General features: G+C 37.9%; 2 protein-coding genes across 12 annotated transcripts in view; one reads left to right on the forward strand and one right to left on the reverse strand.

The window, feature by feature from the left end:
- The window catches only part of LOC139145221 (N-lysine methyltransferase setd6-like), a 14,280-nt gene extending 12,418 nt beyond the window's left edge, over positions 1-1,862 (reverse strand). Inside the window, exon 1 of one of the 11 annotated variants that reach the window (XM_070716231.1) lies at positions 1,789-1,862. In XM_070716231.1, coding sequence (XP_070572332.1) covers positions 1,789-1,847 — 59 coding nt within the window. In that variant the 5' untranslated portion in view covers positions 1,848-1,862. Of the gene's footprint in view, positions 1-299; positions 323-547; positions 665-826; positions 927-1,366; positions 1,553-1,788 lie in introns of those variants that run through there. The other 10 variants (XM_070716240.1, XM_070716229.1, XM_070716234.1 and 7 more) reach the window with 10 other exon arrangements.
- On the forward strand, positions 1,548-24,818 carry LOC139145220 (coronin-6-like). Its single transcript, XM_070716228.1, has 8 exons — positions 1,548-1,745; positions 6,684-6,936; positions 8,323-8,498; positions 16,961-17,077; positions 17,761-17,865; positions 18,792-18,998; positions 19,289-19,708; positions 21,666-24,818. Exons 1-8 carry the CDS (start codon positions 1,548-1,550, stop codon positions 21,774-21,776), a joined length of 1,587 nt encoding a protein of 528 aa, XP_070572329.1. The 3' UTR covers positions 21,777-24,818.
- Positions 24,819-25,067: the final 249 nt, after the last annotated feature.

Consider the following 25,067-nt stretch of genomic DNA (forward strand, 5'->3'; position numbering starts at 1 on the left):
GTACAAAGTCCCATTTTAACAACTACACTGAGAAAATAACATTTCTAAAAAATTGACGAATTCAGATCACATTTACTTCACTGTAATGGTCATTGACGCCAAATGCTGAATTCAAGATATGAATACATTGTCTGGTTACCATGAATACGACTTCTCGGAAACACGCCTTAGAACTCCCTGCAGTTGTTTGTTTTTTTGTTTTTTTGTTTTGTTGGTTTTTTTTTTGCCATGGCACCGAATGGCACAGGATACACCAAATAGTTCAGAACAAATTGTCCTGAGTTGCTGACTGTACTCACTTCCACATCTTATGATTTGTACTGAATACGATCATTATCAGCTGCCATCCACAATACCGCTAAAGAATTGCCAAAGATACAGCGCACATGGTTCGATACAAGGGCTCTGTATGATTAGAAATGCGTACAGCGGTTTTCGCCGTGTGTCGAACACACGCGACTGTCAACTGCAACAAAACAAACCACACTTCAAGTTCATACTCATAGACAGAAATCGGAGGGAGATCCTCAAAATGCTACAACCATACCTGTACACGAGTCGCAACTGCTTTTACATGAAAACTACCGCTATATGCAATGGCTTTGTGATATCGAATGAATGAATGAATGAATGAATGGCATATATGCATAATTTAAATTCTGCACACATTAGCATTGCCATTGGATAAATCAACCAGCAATCTGGTGAGAAGCCTGTAATACACACTGTATCATATATACAAACTCAGATGTCGAAAAGTTGTCACAGTACATCATCTGCTTTGATTACTGTGACTGCTATAAGGATTTGATGAGTAAACTCTCACGTCAATTTGCATTTGTCTCCCGTATTTGTCTCCTCCCACTACATCCCTTTCAGCTGTTATGTCCAACTTTGGTCATCGTTTCATGCAGAACAAGACGACTACTTCCGGTTTCTTACTTCCGGTGTACTTCAAACCTTGTTAGAACGTACAACTCGACAACTTCAAAAATAACTCATTTCGTCGAGAACCTAAATCTACAGAGTATCTCACCAGACAAAAACCTACCCCAATCCATCAATAATTGAACTTTGGGTTTTTTGGTCCTCGTTTTATTCCGAATTGTGCTGTTCAATCTAGCCGGTCTAACGAGGCAGTGTGCGGGAACGCCCGACTGACAGACGGTCCACAAGGTCAGCTAACCGAGCGTGCGAAGACTAAGTGAAAAGTTCGCGGCAAGAGCAGGCTGTCATAAACGGTGTTTTCGTTGTTTGTAAAAGGTGAGCGTTTAACACTTGTTTTTCTTCGTTTACTCTATCGAATCTGGTCACTTTTCTTAAAACTCTGGATGAGATCAAACGAATAACTTCAATTTTTTGGTACCTTCGCTTTGCCGCTGTCAAAAAAATTCATTCTGCCTCCCAAGTCCAACTGCCTGCCACGCCGGCCGGTGTTTTTCACGTCTGATACCGTGTAACTGCGCACTCAATTTCTCTGTGTCTGCGGACCGGGAATACCAACTAATGTTTTGTCTCGCATGTTTCAGAGTCCAGAAATAACAAAGATGTCCCTTCGGGTTGTCCGAAGCAGCAAATACCGTCACGTGTACGGTCAACCAGCCCGTAAAGAACACTGTTACGATGGACTCAAAGTTACCTCGACTTCCCACGATGGACAATTCTGTGCCGTTAATCCCAAGTTCATCGCCGTATGCCTAGCAGCCGCTGGCGGAGGAGCATTTATTGTCCTCAAACATTCAGACGTAAGTATTTTGTGAAAAGTTAAAAAAACAAAGCACATCATACCATTGAGACAGCCGACAAAGGGAACGAAAATTATGCCTTTTTCCCCAAGCCATTGCCATCCCAGTAATTGTGTTCAATCACGCTCAAAGCTTGATGGAACAGGAAGTGGGTTTTTTACTGGAAGTAAGGCCAGCTAGCTAAAGTAATCTCCTCGGTGCTAAATTTTCACATTTGCTTACCGGACTCCTTCTAAAATCCCACAAAAAATAATAGTTTCAAGCAGTCGCATAACTGTCTAGATTTCCATAAACACTGGAAGTAGGGTATATGTGTGTGTATAAATCTTTGAAAAGGGGTGTGTCTCAGACAAGTTCACTGTAACCTAGAGTCATAGATGCATGCACATTGAAAATTTTCAAATTAAAAAAAAAACCTCATTTAAGGACGAGGCAAGCCATTGGGAATCCATAGTATCAGAGTTTCTGCGAATTCTTAAATGCAATCATATTTTACTTTGAATGCACGTGGCCTGCAAGGTGCATGCAAGTAGAACCGCTTCCTATCTCCATACCTGGTGAGAATTGCTAACGCCCTCCAAGTTTAATATCCATGACAAATACAAACATGACTTTGACCCCAACACTCCAAAGGATATTGATTGAACATGTTTACAAACCAGTTTGTAAATTTTTTGTAGTGCACTAGTTTTGCTCATAACACTACAGTAACTATGCCACACACCCCCATCCATCATAGACAATTTACAGAGAAAAATTAAGTGTAAATTTTACATCAAAGTACAAAATCAGATATATTCATAGAAAATAGTACATCACTCTTTATAGCAATTGTCTAATTTGAAATAAATTCCTGATGGACTGATTTATGTGCATGGTGTTTGCACAAGGCTGATTGCCTTTTGTTATAGCAGCAATCTCACTACAGTTAATGGAACACTTCCTGTTCAAAGTCAAACATTGATATTTGCACCTCATAAAATTAAATTTGGAGATTCATAAGCACTAGTTAATTAACAAGCATTCAGGTTACATATTGAACAATTTTGTAATTGTTTCCTGACAAATTGTGGAGCAGGGTGACATATTTAACAGTTTGGTAATTAAAGTTGAAAAGACATTTAGGAATTCAATACAGCTACTATACTCAAATGATTTAATTCTCTGTTTCCTTGTCATTTCATTTCCATAAGCATAACAATGGTGGTGACATGGAAGTAAATATTAGGTCACACGTCTTGCATAGCTGAGCATCAATCATAACTCACATTGTGTTCACTTCCCTATCCAACATGTCTAGACTTCCTGTTCCACAGTACACACTGTAGGGAGTTCTCTTTCCCCTTTCAGCACTGCCCACTGTCCCCGGCACAGTTCACTTGTGCTCTTCTCATTTGTGGTCAATTGATCTGTTTTCCATTTCCTCCAAACCAGCAGCAAAAATACCACAGGTTCAAGTTCAAACGAAACAGCTGCATGACAACTTAAATATTTCAAAAAATAGTACTGATTTTTGTTTGTCACACAAGCATAGGGAAGGCATATGTATTTACAGGTGGTAGTAGTGGCTGTTTTGAGTGTCATGAAAGGAGGAGCTCAATTTCAACTCAATCTGACCTTCTGTGTGTTATTAGTATCCTCCTAGGAGATACAGGATGAATCACACTGCACATGCTCATGCAAGGCTCAACTCAAGGTCACGGTTCAATGTCAGCGCAAGTTATGAGAATTTTGATTTAATTGTAACAGTCAAGTGTGACTGTTGATTATCTACAGAAAACAAATGCAGTTTAGGATGAGATGTAATGACCTTGTCAAGCCTTAGCCAAAAGTTTAATTATAGGACTAAACCATCCATGTTTTTTCCCACAAGTCTCTTAAGTACACCATGACCTCGTTGCAAAACCTGGCAACAGTATAGGAGTGTGGCATGCAAGTGATTCCAGGTGTAGTAGGGTGTTCACATGGCAGTTGCATGTCCATGCCTGGAAACCTGCCATTACTGGTCGGAAACCAGGGTATTAGCAACAACTTCTAGATATCATAGCAACACAAATATCAGCTCTTAATAATGAAGTGATGCAAAGAATTTTGATCGAGTTAGTGTGTAAAATTTCTTACAAGTTGAATGATGACTATACAAGTGGACATAAATCTGTTCCTATACACATGTCATTTTTTCTTTGGCGCACTGATTTTTATTTTTTCCCTCAAATCATATATTGTCATGTTGGTAGATGACTCACAAAGACTGGTCTTGTCTATTATTCAGTGTTTTGCTGAATATGACCCTGATATGATGGGAGATGTTTAGGGTCAATGTCCAGGTTACATGATACACTTTTCGCTGAGATTTTTCCAGCTCTGTTGTGTTTCCCACTACAAGGGTTTTGTAGAAATTGCTTTGGATCATGTATCATTGTACTTGCTGTTGTGTTAAAACCAAAGTCATTACTGATTATCAGATTATGAGTTTCATCAATACTAATAGACTTGTATAAAGCAGACAGTTAATTTGACTGTCAATGTGGGGCCTTATAGCTCAATATGTTGATAATAATTCTTTGACCATTTTAGAAAATAGATTTTTCATTCATCTGAAGAAAACACTTAAAATTTTAATTGCTATAGTGTGCAGAGATGTATGAACGAGTCATTTATGCCCACCATTGAAAAATTTCTAGTTCAATCTTTACTCCTAATCTTACCTGATAGAAACTGTTATCAGATATGACATAATAGGCTTTGCAATGTGATATGTACCTGTGAAATTCCATGTGTTTTTGGGGAGGATAAAATGAACTTTTAATAGTTTTATACAACGTTTTACTATATTGCTGAGTTGTTTTCAGCACCCAATGGTGAATGTAGCTCAGATATTGGCCACAGTCAAGGCATAACGTAATGGATGTCAAGATAGATACTTCACATGATTGTCACATGTATGTGGGTGTTTCTGTGTAACAGATGTCACTCGAGTAAAATGAATTTATCCTGTGTGAACTCAGAAGTGTCCACCAAATTTTAGTTTCTGTTTGGAGAAATTCAACAGGAAAGAGTACAGAACAGCCTTTTGTTTGGTCTTCCTGGTTTGCATTTGAATTTACAGATAACTATTTACAGCATTCTGTCATGTAATACGTGCTGTGATGAAAAATCAATAAAGCACACAGCTTGGTCAGTGGTCACCTGATTTACTGCTTCAAAAGGTTAATTACAGGACTGAACTGTTGTCATTATGTCTCCAAACCAATCTTCCCCCCCCCCCCAAAAGACAAACTTTTGTTCATCTAATATTTAATTAATTTACAATCTGTCAATATGTACCAGTCAGTATATTGACCTGACCGAATTGTTTAGTTCAATCAGTTAGGGTGTGTTTGCCAGGGTATGCCATATTTGATACAGTATATGTATTTATGCCAGCTGTTAAATGTCTGTGGAAAAGGCAGTGTAGATTACTTCTCTTGTGCTAAATTTGCAGTATGTCACCCAGAGCAATTCAAAAAAGAAAGAACTAGGACATTTTAGTGCAATAGTGTATCAATGACACTGTCAGCTTTTTTGATAGGACTCTGAGCTATAACTGTTCAGATTCTCAACTAAATTTTTGTCATTGTACCAGTACAAAGAAGTCAAATCTCCGTAATGGGAAGTACATTTTTGATGCAGCTATTTACTCTATAACCCCTAGATTCTTTTGTGCTCTTTTTTGTTCCTTCTATCATCTACAGTATTCTGTTATATTTGTCTACAGTCTTGTAACATGTAAAATAAGCCTTATCCACTTATCAGTACAGTCTGTATATAATGCACAGTGTTTAATATTTTGATCAGTAGAATAAGTCCAGGCTTGTATTTCTTATGACAACACTTAGATATATGATATGTTGTTTCTTTAAATGCCATAGTAGTCAATCATTCAGTTATGCCATGGATTGCATCAAGTCAGTGGCACGCCTGTAAAACAGTGGGTACAATCTTCCGTTCAGTAGTAACCTGCTTTGAGCAATCCTTCTCCAATAAACAAAGAGAAATATACCCCATGGGGTAATGGTAACATGTATGAACCCAGCACTGTTCAGTCACACCAAACTTCTATATCAGATTTCAGAATGTTATGTAAACCAGATAAAAAAATTAAAGTTATGGAAGTGGGTCTTCCAACCCATTTATCATATTTCTTTTCTGTAGTGGTGACACTGAAAACAAAACCACATTTGATGAAAATAAAAGTACGGCAGTTTTCTTGATTACACCCTACAGCTTGTAATGTATTATCAGGAGAGGACAAATTGGAAAGATTACGTATGTCATACATGAAAGTGTAATTTGTTTGTACTGAAGAGAAGTGAAGGTATCATAGTATTTGTTACTACAGATTCACAATTTAAAGCCATCACCCATTTATATCAAATGGTTTTCACAGCCCATAGACTGGCCCCCAGTTGCCTGGCTTTTCTGGGCAGCCGAGCTGCTTGCTGGCCAAGGCACTCACCCCACGATATACAAAACAGTCTACCAGTTAATTTAGTCCTTCACTTTATTCTTTTTTGATAAATTAATATGCCCACAGACTTGGAGCAAGTCTACACAGCCCACTAAAACTGTTTATTGGCACTATACATGTTTAATACCTTTGCCTGTAGGGTTTTTCCTTCCGCCAAATTGTACATTGTTTGAAGCTATACAAGTAAAACACAATGTAAAAATTTGGCAAGAAAATTGTTTATTACATTTCCAACCAAATAAACAGATCCAGAAACATCTTCAATTTCCCAGCGGTAGCAGTGAGTGCATTTTCAAGTCAATTACACCTGGATAGTGCAATGTTTATCAGTTGTTTTAAGAAAAGACAAACATAACTCACCTTTACTAAAATTACATAGTACAATTATATGAACTTCACAAATCATGATTTATGTTTTCCTCTTACAGACGGGCCGTATTGACATGAACTTTCCTAGAGTCACAGGCCACAAAGCTGAAGTCCTAGATCTCGCATGGTCTCCATTCAATGACAACTACATTGCTAGTGCTTCCGAAGATACCACCATCAAGATCTGGGACATTCCCGATGAGGGTCTCAAGCAAAATATGGATGATCCCCTCCTGACGCTGGAGTATCACCAGAAGAGGGTTTTACAGATACTGTGGCATCCTTCAGCCGAGAATATTCTGTTGAGTACAGGTGAGTATATCCGGCTCTGTAAACCCCCGAACACTCAACAGTCCCAAACTGATGTAAAGATACCAGACTAGTCAGTAGAGTTGATCCGTGTTCCCATGGTAGTTACATATGTTGTTCTCCACAATGTGTATGCATTTTCAGGGAATATTTCAAGCAGAAAATGACAATCATATACAATCATGATCAAAGAGAACAAAAGTAGTGATAACGAATGTTATAACATACAGCCCCTGCTTCTTCTGTTACTTTCTTCAACCTAATGAATGGATCCACTTTGATATTTTTGCAATGTGGTAGAATATTTGTTGATACCAAAAATGAGATTTGTTCGTAACACCTGACCTCACTTCTTGGTTGTTTTAGCAGAGGTCGATATATCTCTCTTTGGCTTTGACTGTGTGTACAAGTACTTTGATCATCATGTGTGCTGTACTCTGTGTGTTGTGTATACAGTGACCATGTAATGTGACCTTTGACCTATCATTTTTGATTACGGATGGGTTTGATGAATAGGTGTACTGGCAAAGTGAGAGGGTTTGCCTATCCTTGAGAATTCACTGAAAGTAAAACAAGGGGGTTTGCATTTCCTAGACCTGGAAATAAAGGAACTGGTCACTTTCTATAGCAGCTATGTTTCTGTTAAAGTGGGGACCCAATATACTGGTGTTCCCTGTCATGCTACTTAGGTCCCCCTGTTATATCAATGTAACCATATAAGGGAACAACAGAAATGGTACTGGGGTTCCCATCAGTGTTCCCGCTAAGGCTTATTTGCGCGCTAATTGCGCAGTGCCTCCGACTGCTCTCGCAGTGAAATTTCATGTTTTGCACAACTTTAGTCTCAGTCATTTCAATCGGTATTAGTTTTGGACACGATAACTCAGGGCGAAATGTTGGATCTCAGCGTAGATTTTACTTCTGCGTTTCGAGTTTAGTGCCTGTTGGCGGCGCAGTTGCCACCAATGTTCATTGTACGTTGTGACGTACCTCAATTAATTAGAATATACATGAACGGACCCAGCTGTGAGGCAGTCAGGCGTATCTCAAGTTGCACACCCTCTCAAAACCTTAGAGGGAACACTGGTTCCCATACAATTTACCTGTCTTTGAATATTTCCAAAACCATACTGTAGAAAAAAGGCTTAGTAGACATATGGTGAATTATTTTGGTTTTATCGTCAAGAGAGAGAGAGACAAAGAGATAAACAGAGATAAGGAGAGAGTGGAGAGACAGACACAGATAACAAGAGTGACTGTGTCTATCTGTGAGCGAAAGAAAGTGGTAGAAATGCAACTTAATTCTGTTAAAGTGTTAAGAAGTTACGCCATGGCTCTACCCACTTTCCACATTTGGAGAATTTTAAAAGCTATGTTTTACACATACAGGCCATGATGATCTGGTTGTGGTGTGGAACTTAGACACTGGCAGTGTGTTGTGTGAAATTGGAATGCCGACGTCGATATTCTCTGCGTGTTGGAACCACAATGGAAGTCTCATTGCTACCACAACTAAGGACAAAATGATCCGAGTGCTAGATCCAAGGACTGGTGACGTCAAACAGGTTAGTTTGTTGCACTGGATTTTGGAAGATTGACAAGACTAGAAGATGGTCCAACATTTCCTGCAAAAAATGTTTATAAGAATTAGTGATAATATTTCAATTCTTCCTTTCTGTTTTGAATTTAACATTACAAATGTATACAACTACTAATACCCAATATGGTGATAGAATTAATAGACATCTTATGTCATAGCATCATGGTGGAAAATGATTGTAAAATATTGACATATATATACCATACATGGTATGTATGTCATTGAATGGTCAATATTTGTATAAATGAAGGGAGGATAATGTGCATTCTAATTTACACAAACCTTTTAACGTGTCTGGGCATTAAGGTATCCTAAACCTTGATAGCAAGTTCAGTTTTGTTCGATATGAGGGTGGGGGGCTGCATATTTCATCTCAAAATATATATAAGAAAAACAAGTGCAATATAACTCAGCACAGTAAATGTAATTTTGATATTTCAGTGAATAGTTAGACGGGGATAGACATTTAAAGGATAACTTATTAAATCAAATGGAACTGGTGAAAGAGAAATTTATCTTCAAGTTCACTGAATGTCAGGCATGCACCAGTTTGGGTTAATCGATTTTGAAATGAAGCCCCTCAGGAAAGGACTCAGTAATTTTGCTGGCTTCATGGAGGATGCATGAAATATGTGTATTCACACTTGAATGCATGATAGTTTGGATATATTGTTTTGGTTGACTGGTTGATTGACAGAATGACAGTTGATGTAGAGTTATTCAAACTAGACTGGTACCAATTAGTATGATAGGATAACAAATGTATGAAGACTGTCAACATTTAAATTATACAAATCTAACACAGTGTCATCAAGTGTTAGCTTCTTTTGTGAAATGTATAAATGCCATTTTGTTGCTCAGTTTGTGTGAAAAAAGTAGCTCCTCACATCTCTCACAGGAGTGTGAACATTGATAAGCATGTATGTCGGCAAACAGGGCCGGCAAATCTGTCATCCATTTTATGCTGTTATCATTTTCATGAAACTCCACAGTGCTTCATCTATGTAAACTGAATGGTAAAACTAATTTCAACATACCCTTACTCAAAAAAAGATTTTACACCGTCTGCACAAACTAAGAGTAAATTTGCTGACCCAGCAGTTTTCGCTCCATGCCCAGAACTCACAGAGGCATGTCACCTGAACTGCTATTATACAATGTTCCGCTCCAGTCATGATATAGGGAACCCTGTATGTTGTATTGATTGTGATACAGGGATAGAAATACTTTTTTAGCTACTATAGACTATAGTCTATAGAAGCTATTGGGATGGGTATCCGTCCGGCGTCCGTCGTCAGTCTGTATGTATGTATGTATGTATGTATGTATGTATGTATGTATGTATGTCCGTTTGTGAGGCGTCCGTCCACTCAAATATCTTGAGAACCGCAGTACTTACTGATTTGATATTTGTTGTGTAGATGAAAAATACGATTTTGAGAAACTATTTTTTTTAATTTTTTGATATTGTTGAAAATAGGCAAATTAATGCCAAAAAAGGTGTTTTGGGTAAAAAATCTTCTTCTTCATAACCGCTGGTCAGACAGCTTTGTTATTTGGTATACAGGTCCCTAGGGGTAACCCAACTTAGACTTGTTCAAATTGTGATGAAATATGCAAATCTGTATTTTTAAGGAATTTTTTGCCCACGTGTGAACACGTGGGCATATGTCGCAGCGATGTCTGTCTGTCTGTGTGTCTGTCTGTCTGTTGGTCCATTTTCTCAAAAACGGCTGAACGTATTTCAGTCAAATTTGGTAGACATCTTCAGAATTCAAATGGCTAGAACTAAAAAGGTTTTGGTGGGCGTGGCTTGGATATTAATGAAGTTATGAAAGTTTTAATTTTTCTGTTACGCCGCGTATGACAAGTGAAAACAATCGACTGTTTGAGGGCGCTGTGAAATGTGCTTGTCCAGGTTGGCTACAGCTGCAGCTGGATAGCTCTGGTTTCAACCACGGTCCCTCCGTGTTTCAACCTCGTATTGAACATTAAAATATGATATTTTATTACTCATTCAACTCACTATTCAAGATAAAATATCGTTTAGCAAATTAGCTTTATCCTTGGTAATTGATTGTTTCCCTCGCTGCTCGATCGCCAGAAATGAGTACATACGTTCTTAGCCCTGCGTACGATGCTGTGTGTTCCGCTACAGCTAATAGCCCCGCTCACCACAGCCCTGCAAAGGCCCGTACGTAGAGTTGGTGACTTCAAATCCATTTTTGGACTTGACGTAAAAAGCCAAATTACTGCCGAAATTCAGCGTTCTTGGGCCCAAGTCATATCCCTGCCTACCTCAGCTACTCGATCGCTTCCAAAAATGCCAGTCTTTTATTCTTTTTTCGTAAATAACCGTCGATGTCGGCAACTCTCTCGCTAGCCCTGCGTACGTACGCAGTGTACGCTGTGCATTCCCTGTGTGCGTTCCTAACACACAGCGTACACTGCGTACGTACGCAGGGCTAGCGAGAGAGTTGCCGACATCGACGGTTATTTACGAAAAAAGAATAAAAGACTGGCATTTTTGGAAGCGATCGAGTAGCTGAGGTAGGCAGGGATACGACTTGGGCCCAAGAACGCTGAATTTCGGCAGTAATTTGGCTTTTTACGTCAAGTCCAAAAATGGATTTGAAGTCACCAACTCTACGTACGGGTCTTTGCAGGGCTGTGGTGAGCGGGGCTATTATTAGCTGTATCGGAACACACAGCATCGTACGCAGGGCTAATACGTTCTCTACCTAGCCTCATGGCATGGAAGTGCTAATGAATAATATTACTTTGGGTCAAAGGTATTGAAGTGTCCAATCAGGTTCGTGCACAGAGTCCAAGGCCATGACCTACTTCATGTACTTCTGCACTGTTTTGATTTTGCTTCGCCAAGAAACGTATTCGTCATTGTCCATAGAAGTATGTTTGCTCTCCTTTGAGGTTGTTTGTGAAACAAATTCCGGGATAGGCCTTGGAATGCATACGATCGGCATCGCGGCAGTGCATGTAGCTAGCCCTACGAGTATGGCGAGAGTGTCCGGCTTTGGCTACGCCGCCTCCCACCTCCGGCAGGCGGCGTAGCCCCCGGCGTAGCCAAAGCCGGACACTGTCGCCATACTCGTAGGGCTACGCATGTAGCGTACCATGCTTGTGTAACTGCCGAGCTCAACGTGCATTCACGGTTGATACTCGTGTACAATCATGATGTGTTCAATTCTGATGAAGATTCATAAGTCTTACTTTTGCAGTCTTTTTTCCGTACGATAATCCCGACAATACGTGTTACTGTTAGACGAGGTGGCCATTTTATGATTCAATACTGCACAGCTACATAGCGTCACTATCGTGTGATCGAGGTACAGCATTGTTGAACGGGATACAGAAACTCTGCAGAGGGAGAAACGATCGTTGACATGAACAGTCAATGTACTTCAGCACGTAGTCCGCAGATAGCGGATCGAGAAAATAAACGTGTCCCAGTAAATAACGGAATATTATGTACATTAACTCGATATTAATCAAATTTCCAGCTCATCGCAAAAAAATGTATTGCAAAGATTAATTTGTCACTGACAAATACTGCACTGTATGGAAAAAACAGTCTGTAGAATAGTTCAACTTCAAGTGGTATTACCCGAGACAAACACTTGTGTTGTCAATTTTGATTTCATTTCATAAACTTCATACTTCATCGAGTATCGTGTATTTCAGCCTTTGTGAAGCCATTTTATTGATATTTTCAAATTTTGTCTTGGCTTTGTTGTGGAATATGTTGAATCGTCTCCGTGGACATGTAGGCAAAAGTGTGACGGGGTCGAAGTGACTTGGGTACCTGGGGCCGACCAAAACCAGTGTGAATTACTGGGGTCAAAGCGGACAGCGGCCGGGATGACGTGTTCCCCAAGCGAGCTACCTTCAGAAGTCTGTTTCATCGCAAAAACGTCAACTTTTAAAACCCGTCATTTATTTACTGATGTTATTCTCAGCATCACAAACATATACGCCTCTGCTATGTATCACAGCAAATAGTTATATTTGAGCGCCCCGTAAATGGGATCCTCGTTTTTTTGCGAACCCGGAAGTGTGTCTTGCTCAATGCATTTCCTACCCATAGCGAGGGAAACTGCCCGCGTTCCCATGCTCCCATGCACCCTTTTTCAATGCCAGTGCAACGCCATCTGTGCAAAATTTGTTGTGGTATGCTCCCGTGTGATGGAAAACCTCTCTTATTCTAACAATGACGTAGTTGACTTTGGACTTCGATTTCGTAAATGTGATGTCCATGCAGTGAGTTTGGGTTGGCGCGCTTATAATGCAATCTTCGCCCGCCTGCGGTCCGATATCCCGCATTTATTAGCGATATTTATCTGTTTTGACTTGACCAAAGTTGGCAAAACTTGCTATGTACATTAAAGATACTATGATACAAGATTATTGAAAGTCATTTGACATTTTTTTCAGCCAATTCCCAATATGCATATTTAATGAACCTTCCAAATTAGGGATATATACTGGCATTTACTTGATAAAATTTGGCAAAACATGCTGTGTACATTGATCATTATACCAGGTTATAACAGTATTGAAAGTCATTTTGCATTTTCATGTCAGCTAATTCATAATTTGCATGAATAGCTAACAAGCTTTCACAGTTTGGCATATAGAGCTTGAAGGACTTGACCAAAGGTAATTACACATGCTATATTGTGATACAATGACAGTACTCAAAGAAATTAATTATTTTTATTTCAGCTAATTACATATTTGAATACTTAATGACCTTTAGATTTGATCTGTGGTGAAATTCATTGTGTTGATCATAACTCTTTAAATGTAGCAAAGCATGTAGCAAAGGTTCAAACTTGCACATAAATGCAATATATAATGAAACACGTGAGCATTTTCAGTTCATATCTGGTTTACTTTAGCCAATACCTTATTTGCAAATTTAATGATTTCCTAATTAACTTTTAATTAGGATATTTACCTGTCTTGACCAGACCAAAGCTGACAAATTGTTTTGTACATTAAAGATACTATGATACGAGATTATTAAAAGTCATTTAACATTTTTACTTCAGCCTATTCCTAATTTGCATATTTAATGAGAACATTTCAATCAATTCCTTATTTGCATATTTTAATGAACTTTCCTGATTGGGGATATATATTTGGATTTAGAATTAATCTGTGGTGAATATTATTCGTTATGTTGATCATAACACTTTCAATGAAGTTGCAGAAATGTGGCAAGGGTTCAGTTTGCATATAACTGCAATATATAATGAAACACGTGGGCATTTTCAGTTCATATCTGGTTTTACATTTTTGGTCAAAATTTGACTTACATTGTATGTAATTCTTGTACTGTATAAACCCTATCAATTCACCCAGAAAAAAATAATTAATATGATTTTAAATAATTATATTAATTAGGAAATCATCAAAGCCAAAATAATTTTAGTGTAGAATTATCAGAAAGTTCAACTTTTTTTGACAGTTCATAGTGAAATGCTTACCATCTTGGAGGATTAAAACATGTAAAGGCAACTTTCCTGAATCCCAACTTTGACATATTCTGAACCGTCATTTATTGTGCCCTGTATGTTATCTAAAAGAAATTGCTCAAAATAGTCAATAGAGATAGAGATAGAGATAGAGAAAGTTCTAATTTCCATTTATGGTTGACTTGGTAAGGATAAAATAAAATTACTTTTTGAGGAAAAAAATAGAGTGGTCAATTAAAAGAGTGGTCAAAGTGATAGGGTTTTTATGGTAAAGCTGGGCTGTATAAAGATTCCTCATGTGCTATTTATAGCAATTATGCAATCTGTGTAAACATTGCAATGAAAGTGTAACATGATTCCTTATAATGCTTTTGATGACCTTGAACTTCTTAAGTTTCAAACCTTTGTCTCTTCAGTGTGCTTTCTCTGAGTATGTACAGTCTCAACTTATTAAACAGAACTCACAATGTTAATCAAAGATATCCACCTTCTTCATCAATACATGTGTCACAAAAGGTTATTCTCTACATAACTCAACAGAGCTCTGTCAACTGTTGAGTTGCTTGCTCTTTCAAAACCGCTGGTCAGACAGCTTTAATATTTAGTTTACTTGTCCGTAGGATGACCTTAGTGAGATAATTTCATACAGTAAGGAAATACTTAATTTTGTATCCATGTCTATAGTAGCTTCAGGGACTTTGGCCCTATGTTTTATTTCTTGTGGCCAAAGTTTGCCACCGGATATAAAATCAGGTGGCAATTATGAAAAATCTGGTGGCAGTTTAACACATCATGTGATCGATATAATACATTTTGTCATTATTGCCACATACTCATTCTAATTTATAAATTCTTGAAAATATGGTGAGTACACGTCACAAAAAGTCAACCCATACTACAGGCTTCAAAAAAAAGTTTGCAAACTTACTAACCGCGGGACACGTGAATTTCATTTTTACTTGGCCGAGAGGAAAAATTACTTGCCCTAAATTTCTAATAACTGTACCAGTAATTTGTAACAGAGAGCAAGAGTTTGGCCATATGAAGTGAATTCAAAGAGGGAAAAAACATTTTCAAACATGAACTACATGTACATCTTGTTAAAATGAAGGACTATTACCAAATCTGAAATGTCACAGAAGAAATGTGAGAATACTTTAGTCTTTTCTGTAGATTTGGCCATCTAGAAAACATCTTTGAATTTGGAATTTTTCCACAACCTAATCCAAATTAAAATCTTTGCATAAGAGTAATAAGATTGTGTGATTTACAATGTGCATGGCTGGCTGCTGCTCTTTATTATCAAGCTGAGATCACAAACAACTGCTCTGCTGGTGTTTATCTGCCAATGCATGCGCACATGTACATCTGCAACCCTTTTACCTGTTTACATGTTTGCTCACTGAGCACAGCAGTCTTTCAAAGTTTATTTTGATAAACGTATTCGTCAAGAGAGTAGATTGAAGTTTCGTTTTTGTTACTCTTCAGTGCAGATTTGTTTTCTGTAAGTGAGAGCCGATCCCTAACAACCAAGGTCACGTAATTTGAAACTGTGTGCATCTCATGCACTACGTAGCTGCAATATGTGGCCTCCTTGGTCGACTGAGCCCGTTTCGACTACGATGTAAACTTGTAATTTTTCAAATGGCTGTTGATTTACGTTGAACAGTAAGCATTGCCGAGATCCATGGCTTCGAAAAAGTTTACATCCATTTACTAAACACATGGTGCAATTACACTATCGCGTGAAGCCGATCGACTGTCATACGACTCATACACTTGCACAAAGAGAATGGCAACCACTGTCAAGAGCATACCACTTTACGGCATACACATACAAAAAGTAAATTCACTCCGTGTCGTCGGGAGAGAACATGTCGCAAAACTCTATTTTTACGACTTTTTGTGTTTTACAACAGCAAGAACGATTATTTGCGATGTCGGGCGGATTTTCAAGGGTTTTCAGAAAAAACTTTGGAGAGTTGAAGGACTTACAATGATTGTAGGCGTGTACAGACATAATGAAATACTTTTCAAGCTTGAATTGTCCAGGGCTTAGTTAATTCAACCGCTGGTGCACTTGCCCATCGGACGGGAAGCATACTACTTGCCCGAACGCAAAATTCACTAGCCACGGGGGTCGGGCGATAGGAATTTTCGAGGCCTGTTAACTGGCTAATGAATTGCAAGTATTCATGCAGGCTGCAGTTTGGCTTTGTTTTCAAAATGTCACAACATGCTTTTATCTTGTGCCCTATGACTGCATATGCGGCTATCACAGAGGGCAACAACATGTCAAGTGTAACAAAAGCTGCTGTCATCGATATGGAGATTAGCCAATCACAAGTTTGGATTCACGCTATGTTTTCATTCATGCCAAAATGTCGCAATTAGTTTGGGTTTTTTTTGCTAATGAGTTTTTCCGCTGTCAGACAACGCGTGTTCCTTCAGTGTTCCTTCGTTCAAGCCGTAGGATCAATGATATGATGACCCAAAATTTAGTGGCAGAAAAATACCACCAGAAAAAAATTTTGGTGGCAGATTGATAGTTTTTGGTGGCAAATGCCACCATTGCCACCGATTATTTCGAACACTGGTGATAGGAGTCCCACATGAAGAGCCAAGAGTCTACTTTACAAATGAAAGTTGCTGTCAAGTTCATTGATTGTATGTTATTTATGAAAATCATCATTCATTCTGATGTACTGTGATGTGATCATTCAACAGAAAACAACATGATAAAGGATATGGCGAAAGGAGGTTGCTCCACAATTTCATGAAACAAACCGTCCATTCTAGTCAAAATGAACAGTGCTGAGTTTTCTTTGTAGTGGTCTGAAATGAATTTTTTTAGTTTTTCAAATTCAGCATTAGAATTTGCAAAAATAATACGTTTGCACTTCTCATATTTGCCAATATTTTCTTACAGGCGGGCAAAGGTCATGAAGGTGCCAAACCACAGCGTGTTGTATTCCTTAAAGATAACAAGTTATTTACCACTGGTTTCTCAAGGATGAGTGAGCGACAATACGCTCTTTGGGATGCTGTAAGTAGAGAATCGTAGAAAGCATTCTATACCCATGTTGTCTCCACTTTGTTTTCCCAATATCACCAGAGTCACACAGTGTGAGAATCTGTAGAATGGAAGGAAATCTCAGTAGATTTGAAACAAAATACAGACTCACAGCATGTAATAATTCTTGTGTCCCTGTAGACACCAATTTTCAAAAAAATCACATCAGAGATTTCTGATTCAACAGTGCTTTTGTTTCGTAAGATTTGATAAAAGCCATGCAACTCTCAGTGCACCCTAACATGTGAAACCGTTATTAATTCATCTTGTTTCATTTTCTCTGTCACACTTTAACACTTCCCCTAATATAAGAAAACTACACAATTAATCAGCATATCTCAATGTATCAATGATTATTTGTTTCAAATCTTTTTTTGTTCGGCTGGTTTTAATAGTCAAGAAGGTGACAAAACAGTAGAGTGCACTGTACATTTACTGTGGTAATTGTGTCATTTCCAAGTACTTTCCAAGCACAAGTATACTTCATCATTTTCAGCCGTGTACAAGTCCTGCCATCCTATTCACAAAACAATCAGCTTTAGGTTCACATGTGGATTTGATGAAGTATGTAGTGTGTTACTTATGAATCAGGAAAAAGTTTGTTGGTAGGTCTTTCCCATTGATGACGGATTTTCTCCCTACTTTCATCCCATCAGTCTGATCTGAGTAACAGTGCTATTCTTGAAACACTGGATACAAGCAATGGGATTTTATTTCCACTGTATGATCCTGACACTGGCCTTATTTTCCTCACAGGAAAGGTAAGAATATGTCGATAATTGAAGAGTGATGTAAGGTAGATATCGATCAAACACTTTAGTACTTTGCAGAAATCACTCTCTGTTAATTGAAATGAAAAATTTGGAAAAATTACTCTCTCTATCATAAAATATTAAGTGAAATGGATCCCTCCATGACGTAATGATGATGAATCACACCTGGGGGATGGTGTACTGGACTTCAGTACTCGTAGACAATATCTGACAAATTAATCCTGGTCCATGTCTGCTGCCTTTGTATACCAGGCTTGATATTGCCTTTGTAAGTTATCTTGAGAGAGATCGAGAGAGACAGAGGGTAAAGATGTCGTTGTTCAAACACAATTTGCAATAATTATGGTATTTATGATTAAATCGTTAAAGGTACCCTTTTCCTGCCAAAGCCCGTAATTTACCATCAGCTTAGTCAGTGAAAGATGTCGTTTAGTCAAAACCTACACACATGTCCATCTACATGGCATATCTACGTCGTCTAGAGGACAAGTGTGTAAAAATCAAGGTTACTGTATCTATTCTTTTAGAGGATTTCAAATGTGTGTGTGTCCTATGATCTTATGTGTCACTGCTTCTACCAACTTGACCTGATTGTGGCTTATCAACTCGGCAGGATAAGGGTGAACACACCCCAACTCCGTGTAAACAGGTCCACAATCACCATTGATAACAACAGGTTTGGGCCAAACCACGGTGGTGAAAGGGTTATTGATGGATATCAATACTACTGTCAACAACTGCTGAAAATAAGTCCAGTAGTTTTGACATGTAGCCTTGCTGTCAGTAAAATTAGCAAGGTTTAGCTTGTGACACTCTTGAATGATCATAGATAAAAAAATCATGGACTCAAACCCAAAACCTGCATCAATATCTACTATGACAAAATTTGACAATCATTAATTGTTGATTTTCAGGGTGACAGTAACATTCGTTACTTTGAAGTCAGTGACGAACCGCCGTTCGTTCACTACCTGAGCACTTTCTCGTCATCGACTCCCCAACGTGGCGTGGGCATGATGACAAAGAGGGGCTGCAACGTCAACAGCTGCGAAGTGGCCAAAATCTACAAAGTTCACCAGAGGGGTCTGTGTGAACCCATTGCCATGATTGTTCCAAGAAAGGTAGGTCAATGTCGACATGTCATCGGCGAGAGTGGAGATACAGTTGACACACATTGTTTTTCATCTATCACAAACAATATGCAGAGTCATTGCAGCCAGTTTTAGGGGCAGATTGATTACGCAGCTGGAGGATGTCAGGAAAACTACTGCAGTTCATATCAAAGAATCTATGACAGCTCACTTTCACTCATAGCATGTCAACAGGTATGATTTCATTGTAAGAGAATTATCATTGCATATCTTAGTCTGATTTTGAAACTTACGGTTATTTTGTTTTTGTCTCCTATCAGAGTGAACTTTTCCAGGCAGATATTTTCCCTGACACGGCATCGGATAAGCCAGCACTGACAGCGGAAGAGTGGCAATCAGGCAAAGATGCCGATCCGCTTACAATGTCCATGAAATCATTCTACGTAGACACAGCCAAGGATTCCAGGGCAAATAAATCCAAGGGAGGTCTGGGAGGTCTGGGAGGTCTGAAAAAGACGGTCAAGGCAGTCGCCCCAGTGGAAGAGCCAGAGGAGGAGAAACCAAAACCAAGGGCGGCTGTAAAAGTGGTGGCTGCCGCCCCCGAACCAGAAAAGGAACAGCCGGCTCCTCCCCCGGTAGTCAAAGAAGAACCCCCTGCACCAAAGGTTGAGCCCCCAGCGCCTAAGAAGGTCGAGCCTCCAGTGGTAATAGTGGAAAAGCCTAAAGCAAATGCTGCCAGTGTGAGTCATTGTACACATGACACATGATTATAGGATTCTCAGTTCACTCTATACCACTGCACAAAAATAAAAAAGTGGTAGACATTTTTTGGTTATTAATCATCGTACCAGTACTTACACTAGATGCAGATTCATTTTTTGCTCACATGTTGACACACGTGGGCATATGTCGCAGCGATGTCTGTCTGTCTGTCTGTCTGTGTCTGTCTGTCTGTCTGTCTGTCTGTCTGTCTGTGTACTCAATATCTCGAAAATGGCTCATCAGATCAGAATCAAATCTGGTACATAGATTTAATTTGCAAATAGCAAGAACTGATTAGTTTTTGGTGGGTGTGGCTTGCTTACTTTTTGCTCATTTGCATAATTAATGATTTTAGAAAAAACATATATATTGACAACGACCGCACGTAATTTTATGAGATTCGCCACAAATGTTGATCACACCAAGATATATCAGCTTTGAAAGATATTAAGGGGTGACTTGAAAGATAATTACTAATTTGCATGTTTAATGAAATTTCCTAATTAGGAGTATATATCTGAATTTACCCGATCAAAATTGACGAAACTTTGTTTCCATATTGAAGATACTATGATTTAACCTAATTGAAAGTCATTAAGCATTTTTACTACATCCAAATCCCAATTTGCATATTTAATGAATTTTTGAAATTAAGGATATATATTTGAAGTTACATGACCAAAATTGATGAAACTTGCTATGTGCATTGAAGATACTATGATAGAACATTATTAAATGTAATTCAGCATTTTTACATCAGCCAATTCCTAATTTGCATATTTTATGAACTTTCCTAATTAGGGGTATTTATCTGATTTGACGAGACCAAAGTTGATGAAACTGGCTATGCACATTAAAGATACTATGATAGAACATTATTGAAAGTCACTAAGCATTTAAACTTTAGCAAATTCCTTATTTGCATTTAATGAAGTTTCATAATCAGGGATATTTATCTGTATTGACTGGACCAAAGTTGACAAAACTTGCTATGTACATTGAATATGCTACGATACGGCATTAGTGAAAGTCATTAAGCATTTTTACTTCATCCAGATCCTAATTTGCATATTTAATTAATTTTTGAAATTGGGGATATATATATTTGAATTTACATAACCAAAATTGATGAAACTTGCTATGTACATTAAAGATACTATTATGTAGGCTAACATTATTAAAAAGCATTAAGCGTTTTTGCTTCAGCCAATTCCTAATGTGTGTATTTAATTAACTTTCCTAATTAGGAATATATACTTGGATTAATTTGATCAAAGTTGGCATAACATGCTATGTACATTGATGATTATACCTGGTTATACCAATATTCGAATCATTTCGCACTTAAGTTTTCATGTCAGCTAATTTATAGTTTGCATATCTAATGAGCTTTCAAAGTTTGGAATATATAGTTTGAAGGACTTGACCAAAGGCAATTAATAACAATTGCTATATAAAGTGGTGATACAATGATAGCAGTCAAAGAAATCAATTATTTTTATTTCAGCTAATTACATATTTGAATACTTAATGACCTAAAGAGTTAATCTGTGGTGAATATTGTTTATTATGTTGATTTTAATTATTTCAATGAAGTTGCAAATATGTGGCAAAGGTTCAAATTTACAAATAACTGCAATATATAATTAACACGTGAGCATTTACAGTTCTTATCTGGTTTTCAAAGACTGAGAGGAAACTTTGCTAGTCACATTTTCATGTAAAGCTGTGGATTTTTCAGTGCAGCATCTCTTCAAAGGGGCATTGGCAGGGCCTGATTTCAAATCACTTTCATCCAAACACTAGGCAGTTTTAAACTGTTTGGCTTGTAAAAGCTATTTCCTCAGATGCGCAGACTGTTGTTCACATGAATGGATGGCTTGGATTCTATTCACTCTTTGACACGTTTTCTCCCTTCTTCTCCAAAAAAAACAGGATGACCAAATACAGGAATTAATGGAAGAAATCAGAAGCCTAAGAAAAACTGTGGAAGATCACGAAAAAAGAATCAAAGATCTTGAAGAACAATTAGAAGAGAATAATTAACTCATTAAGAACAATTAGATAACTCAAGCAAAAATTTTGTTACCCGCTTTTGCACGTAGCATTTTGCAGAATATATTGTTTGTTTGAGACAGCATACAAGGTCACTCCTCTTTTACTTACCCTTCCAGCCAATTCTACTTTTTAAACCGCCATCGTGAAAAGAACTAAAAAAAGAAAAGCTACGCCCTGCCTCCTCATTTTGATTGTAGTAACTTTGTACACAGGGGAAAAAGAATGCATCAGAAGCTGAGAGTGTAGTAATCTGCAACGGAGTCGTGAAAAGCATTGATTTTCTTCGCAGCCTCCCAGTTTTTTGTCTTTTTTTTTTTTGAAAATGCTCATTGACTTTTTGGAAGGGACATTGGCTATGCTTAAGTCTGACGAAGACAAGGAGAAAAGGTTTTATGTTTATATAATGCCTAGAGTATACAATCTGTCCATTAATGAGGATGAAGATAAAAGTGTGACTGGAATGAAATTAATTGTTTGATATTACTCAGCTCATTCCTTCAATGATAAAAAGTGTTAATCTTTCAACTAATTTCACAAACACGTTCACGATTAGGAGAAAAATTTCCTCATCAAGAGATACCGGCCGAATTCAGCAAAACGGCTATGTATGTATTTATCAGATTATCAGATGTACATTGACGTATCAGAAAATCATATCTTATGCTCAGTGAATTTTTGTGGCTCGCTATCTATGAAAATGATTACAAAATTGAATTTTTTTAATGGCAAGAAAATAGTACTAAATACTCTGTAGCATCATAATTTAATGTAAAAAGAATTAACGGCTGTGCATACGGAAATCGCCAACTCAGCTGTGTCTTCCTATCATAGTGTCATGCAATCAGAATTTGTAACGGCCTCAACAGCAGTGACAGTGGACATACTGGCTATATCAATTCTTTAAACGAAGAAAAAAAACACCAATTGGCTACAAACTGCTTGCCCAAACTGCATTTGAATAATGTAAGCAGATGACAGCCACTCGTTTGGTTGATTTTTGATTACCGAAATTCACCAAATGTTGCTACTATCGATAACTGCTGCAAGTTTAGAGCTTCCTTATAGAAATGAATCAGCTCTTCCATAGTGTAGATATCACTGGTCTCTCTAGTCTCAGTGTCAGATAAGTACAGGTAATACTTCCATAGTGTAGATATCACTGGCCTCTCTCTTGTCTCAGTGTCAGAAAAGTAATTCTCTTATAAGGCTCATCATGTCAACTAACTAGTAACAAGAACCGCGTTGATTTGACCTCGAAATATAATTTACATACACACTCTAAACCCCTTACCATTCCCCTGTCTAGACTGATTTTATTTAAACGACTCCCCCCCCCCCTAATTTCCAAGGTTAAGGGTCAAGCCACTCAGTAGAAAATGCAACAACAAATCAGCAGTGGTCAAAAGGAAGACCTCATAGTTCTCTGTTAGAAAGAGGAGAAGTTTGCACTGAAAACAAAATGTTAGTCACAGCCACAACGTAGGCACTTGATTTTAATAGGGTTCTGCCCAACTTGTTTGGATAATGTTTTGTTGTTTTTTTGTGCTGGCCAGTGATATAAATCAATCACTTTTGACTTCCCTTTCTGGTGAATGCCTGTCAAAGCCGTTATCCAAGAAGTGAAACTGCAAATACTTGTGAATTATTAAATGTAAACAAAAGCTGCCATCGTTCTCATTGATGTAGGACAAGGGCAAGTAAAGGTCAAAGCAAAGGGACTTTTGAACCTGTTCACCCCAGACTCCATGTAAACAGGTCCACAATCAACATTGATAAAAAGTGGTAAGGGCCAAACCATTGTGGTGAAAGGGTTGTTGAAAGTTGCCTGGTCAAGTAAATTCACTTGCTGTAAATCATGGTTTTTTGTCAAATTAACCCAGTCACCCCTACTTGTGAGTTTATTAGCCCAGTCCAGCTGTGGAAAAGAGGCTAAATGGACTTATCGACTATTTGCTAGAGGGGTATAGTTATTCAAGTGATATGCACTTTTCATGGGGTGTACTTTGCAGTCTTTTTGAAACTGCCAGACAAGCTATTAATTTTTTTGAGTGTTCGGTATTCTTTGTATATATAGCATTGTATGGTATATCGTTTACAGAGATATGCCACATTCAGGATGGAAGACTGGCTGTACAGAGCTACTGCTAATTGTAGCTTTTGTCACTGCATGGAAGAAAACTCAACGCAGACAGTTCTTTTCTGATCCTCCAAGTCCACTTCTTTTCTAAACAGTACATGATTGTTATTCAGAATTTTCTTGCTAAGAGTTTCCTTTTTTTCCCCAAGAATACAGCAATTTCAATTTAGTTTGTGTCATAGAGGTTGATAGTTTTGGATTGCAAACGTACATGTTAGTTTCTCAAACCCCTCCATGTCCCCCTTTAGAAGTATTTCCTATTGTCTTATAGTTTAAGCTTGAAGAAAACATTAATGTGTATAATGGCTTTAACATACCCTATCAATATTCCAATCTGACAGCACAACAACCCAGCTGGTGCTTGTTCATGGAGAGAGAACATTTCTTAATATCAACACCCACAGAACAACATCAGTATTTTCAATATTACTATTTTTTCCCTTTTGTTGGAAAATTTATAGTAATGAGTTCATTGATCTTATAGATCTGTACATGATGAGATTAATGAGACTCAAAAAACATGCAAAACGTACAAGGCAATAAGATTTTATATTGCCTTGGATAGGATCTTTTATGCAAATTAGTATAGTTAACAACCAATAGGACAGACAGTATCTTTGAAGCACCCCTAGCTCAGTTTAAAAAGTCACCCTAGACCGCAATGTATCATGGACTCAAAAAGGTGAAAATCTTAACATTTACCTTTTACACTGTTGATTGGGAGAAACACTCAAGATCAGATATTTCTCAGCCATGTGAAGTATATTAATTTCAATGTTATAATTTTTTTGTTCTGTTGAGTAATTTTTTTTTGTCTGAACCAGTTTTCAATAAATAGATAGCTCTATTGACATTTTCGAAAGTATGTAAAATAAAGCTGTATGAAGAGTTGAGTCCATTTGATTATAGTGAATGACTGCAGCAAATCAGCATTTGAGAGGAGAGAGAGAGAGAGCGTGTACAGGGAAAGACACTTATTTTTTTTATCCACTTGCCCTTCGGGCAAGTGGGGGTTCAGTTCACTTGTCCGAATTGAAAACCACTTGCCCAGTATAATTTACGTGTTTGAAAAAAGCTAAAACATCGGTTTTCATTTCACCCACTTTATTTTGAAAATTATCATGTTATCATGAGAAAATGTC

Source organism: Ptychodera flava, chromosome 12 (assembly GCF_041260155.1).
Source record: "Ptychodera flava strain L36383 chromosome 12, AS_Pfla_20210202, whole genome shotgun sequence".
Lineage (NCBI taxonomy): Eukaryota > Metazoa > Hemichordata > Enteropneusta > Ptychoderidae > Ptychodera > Ptychodera flava.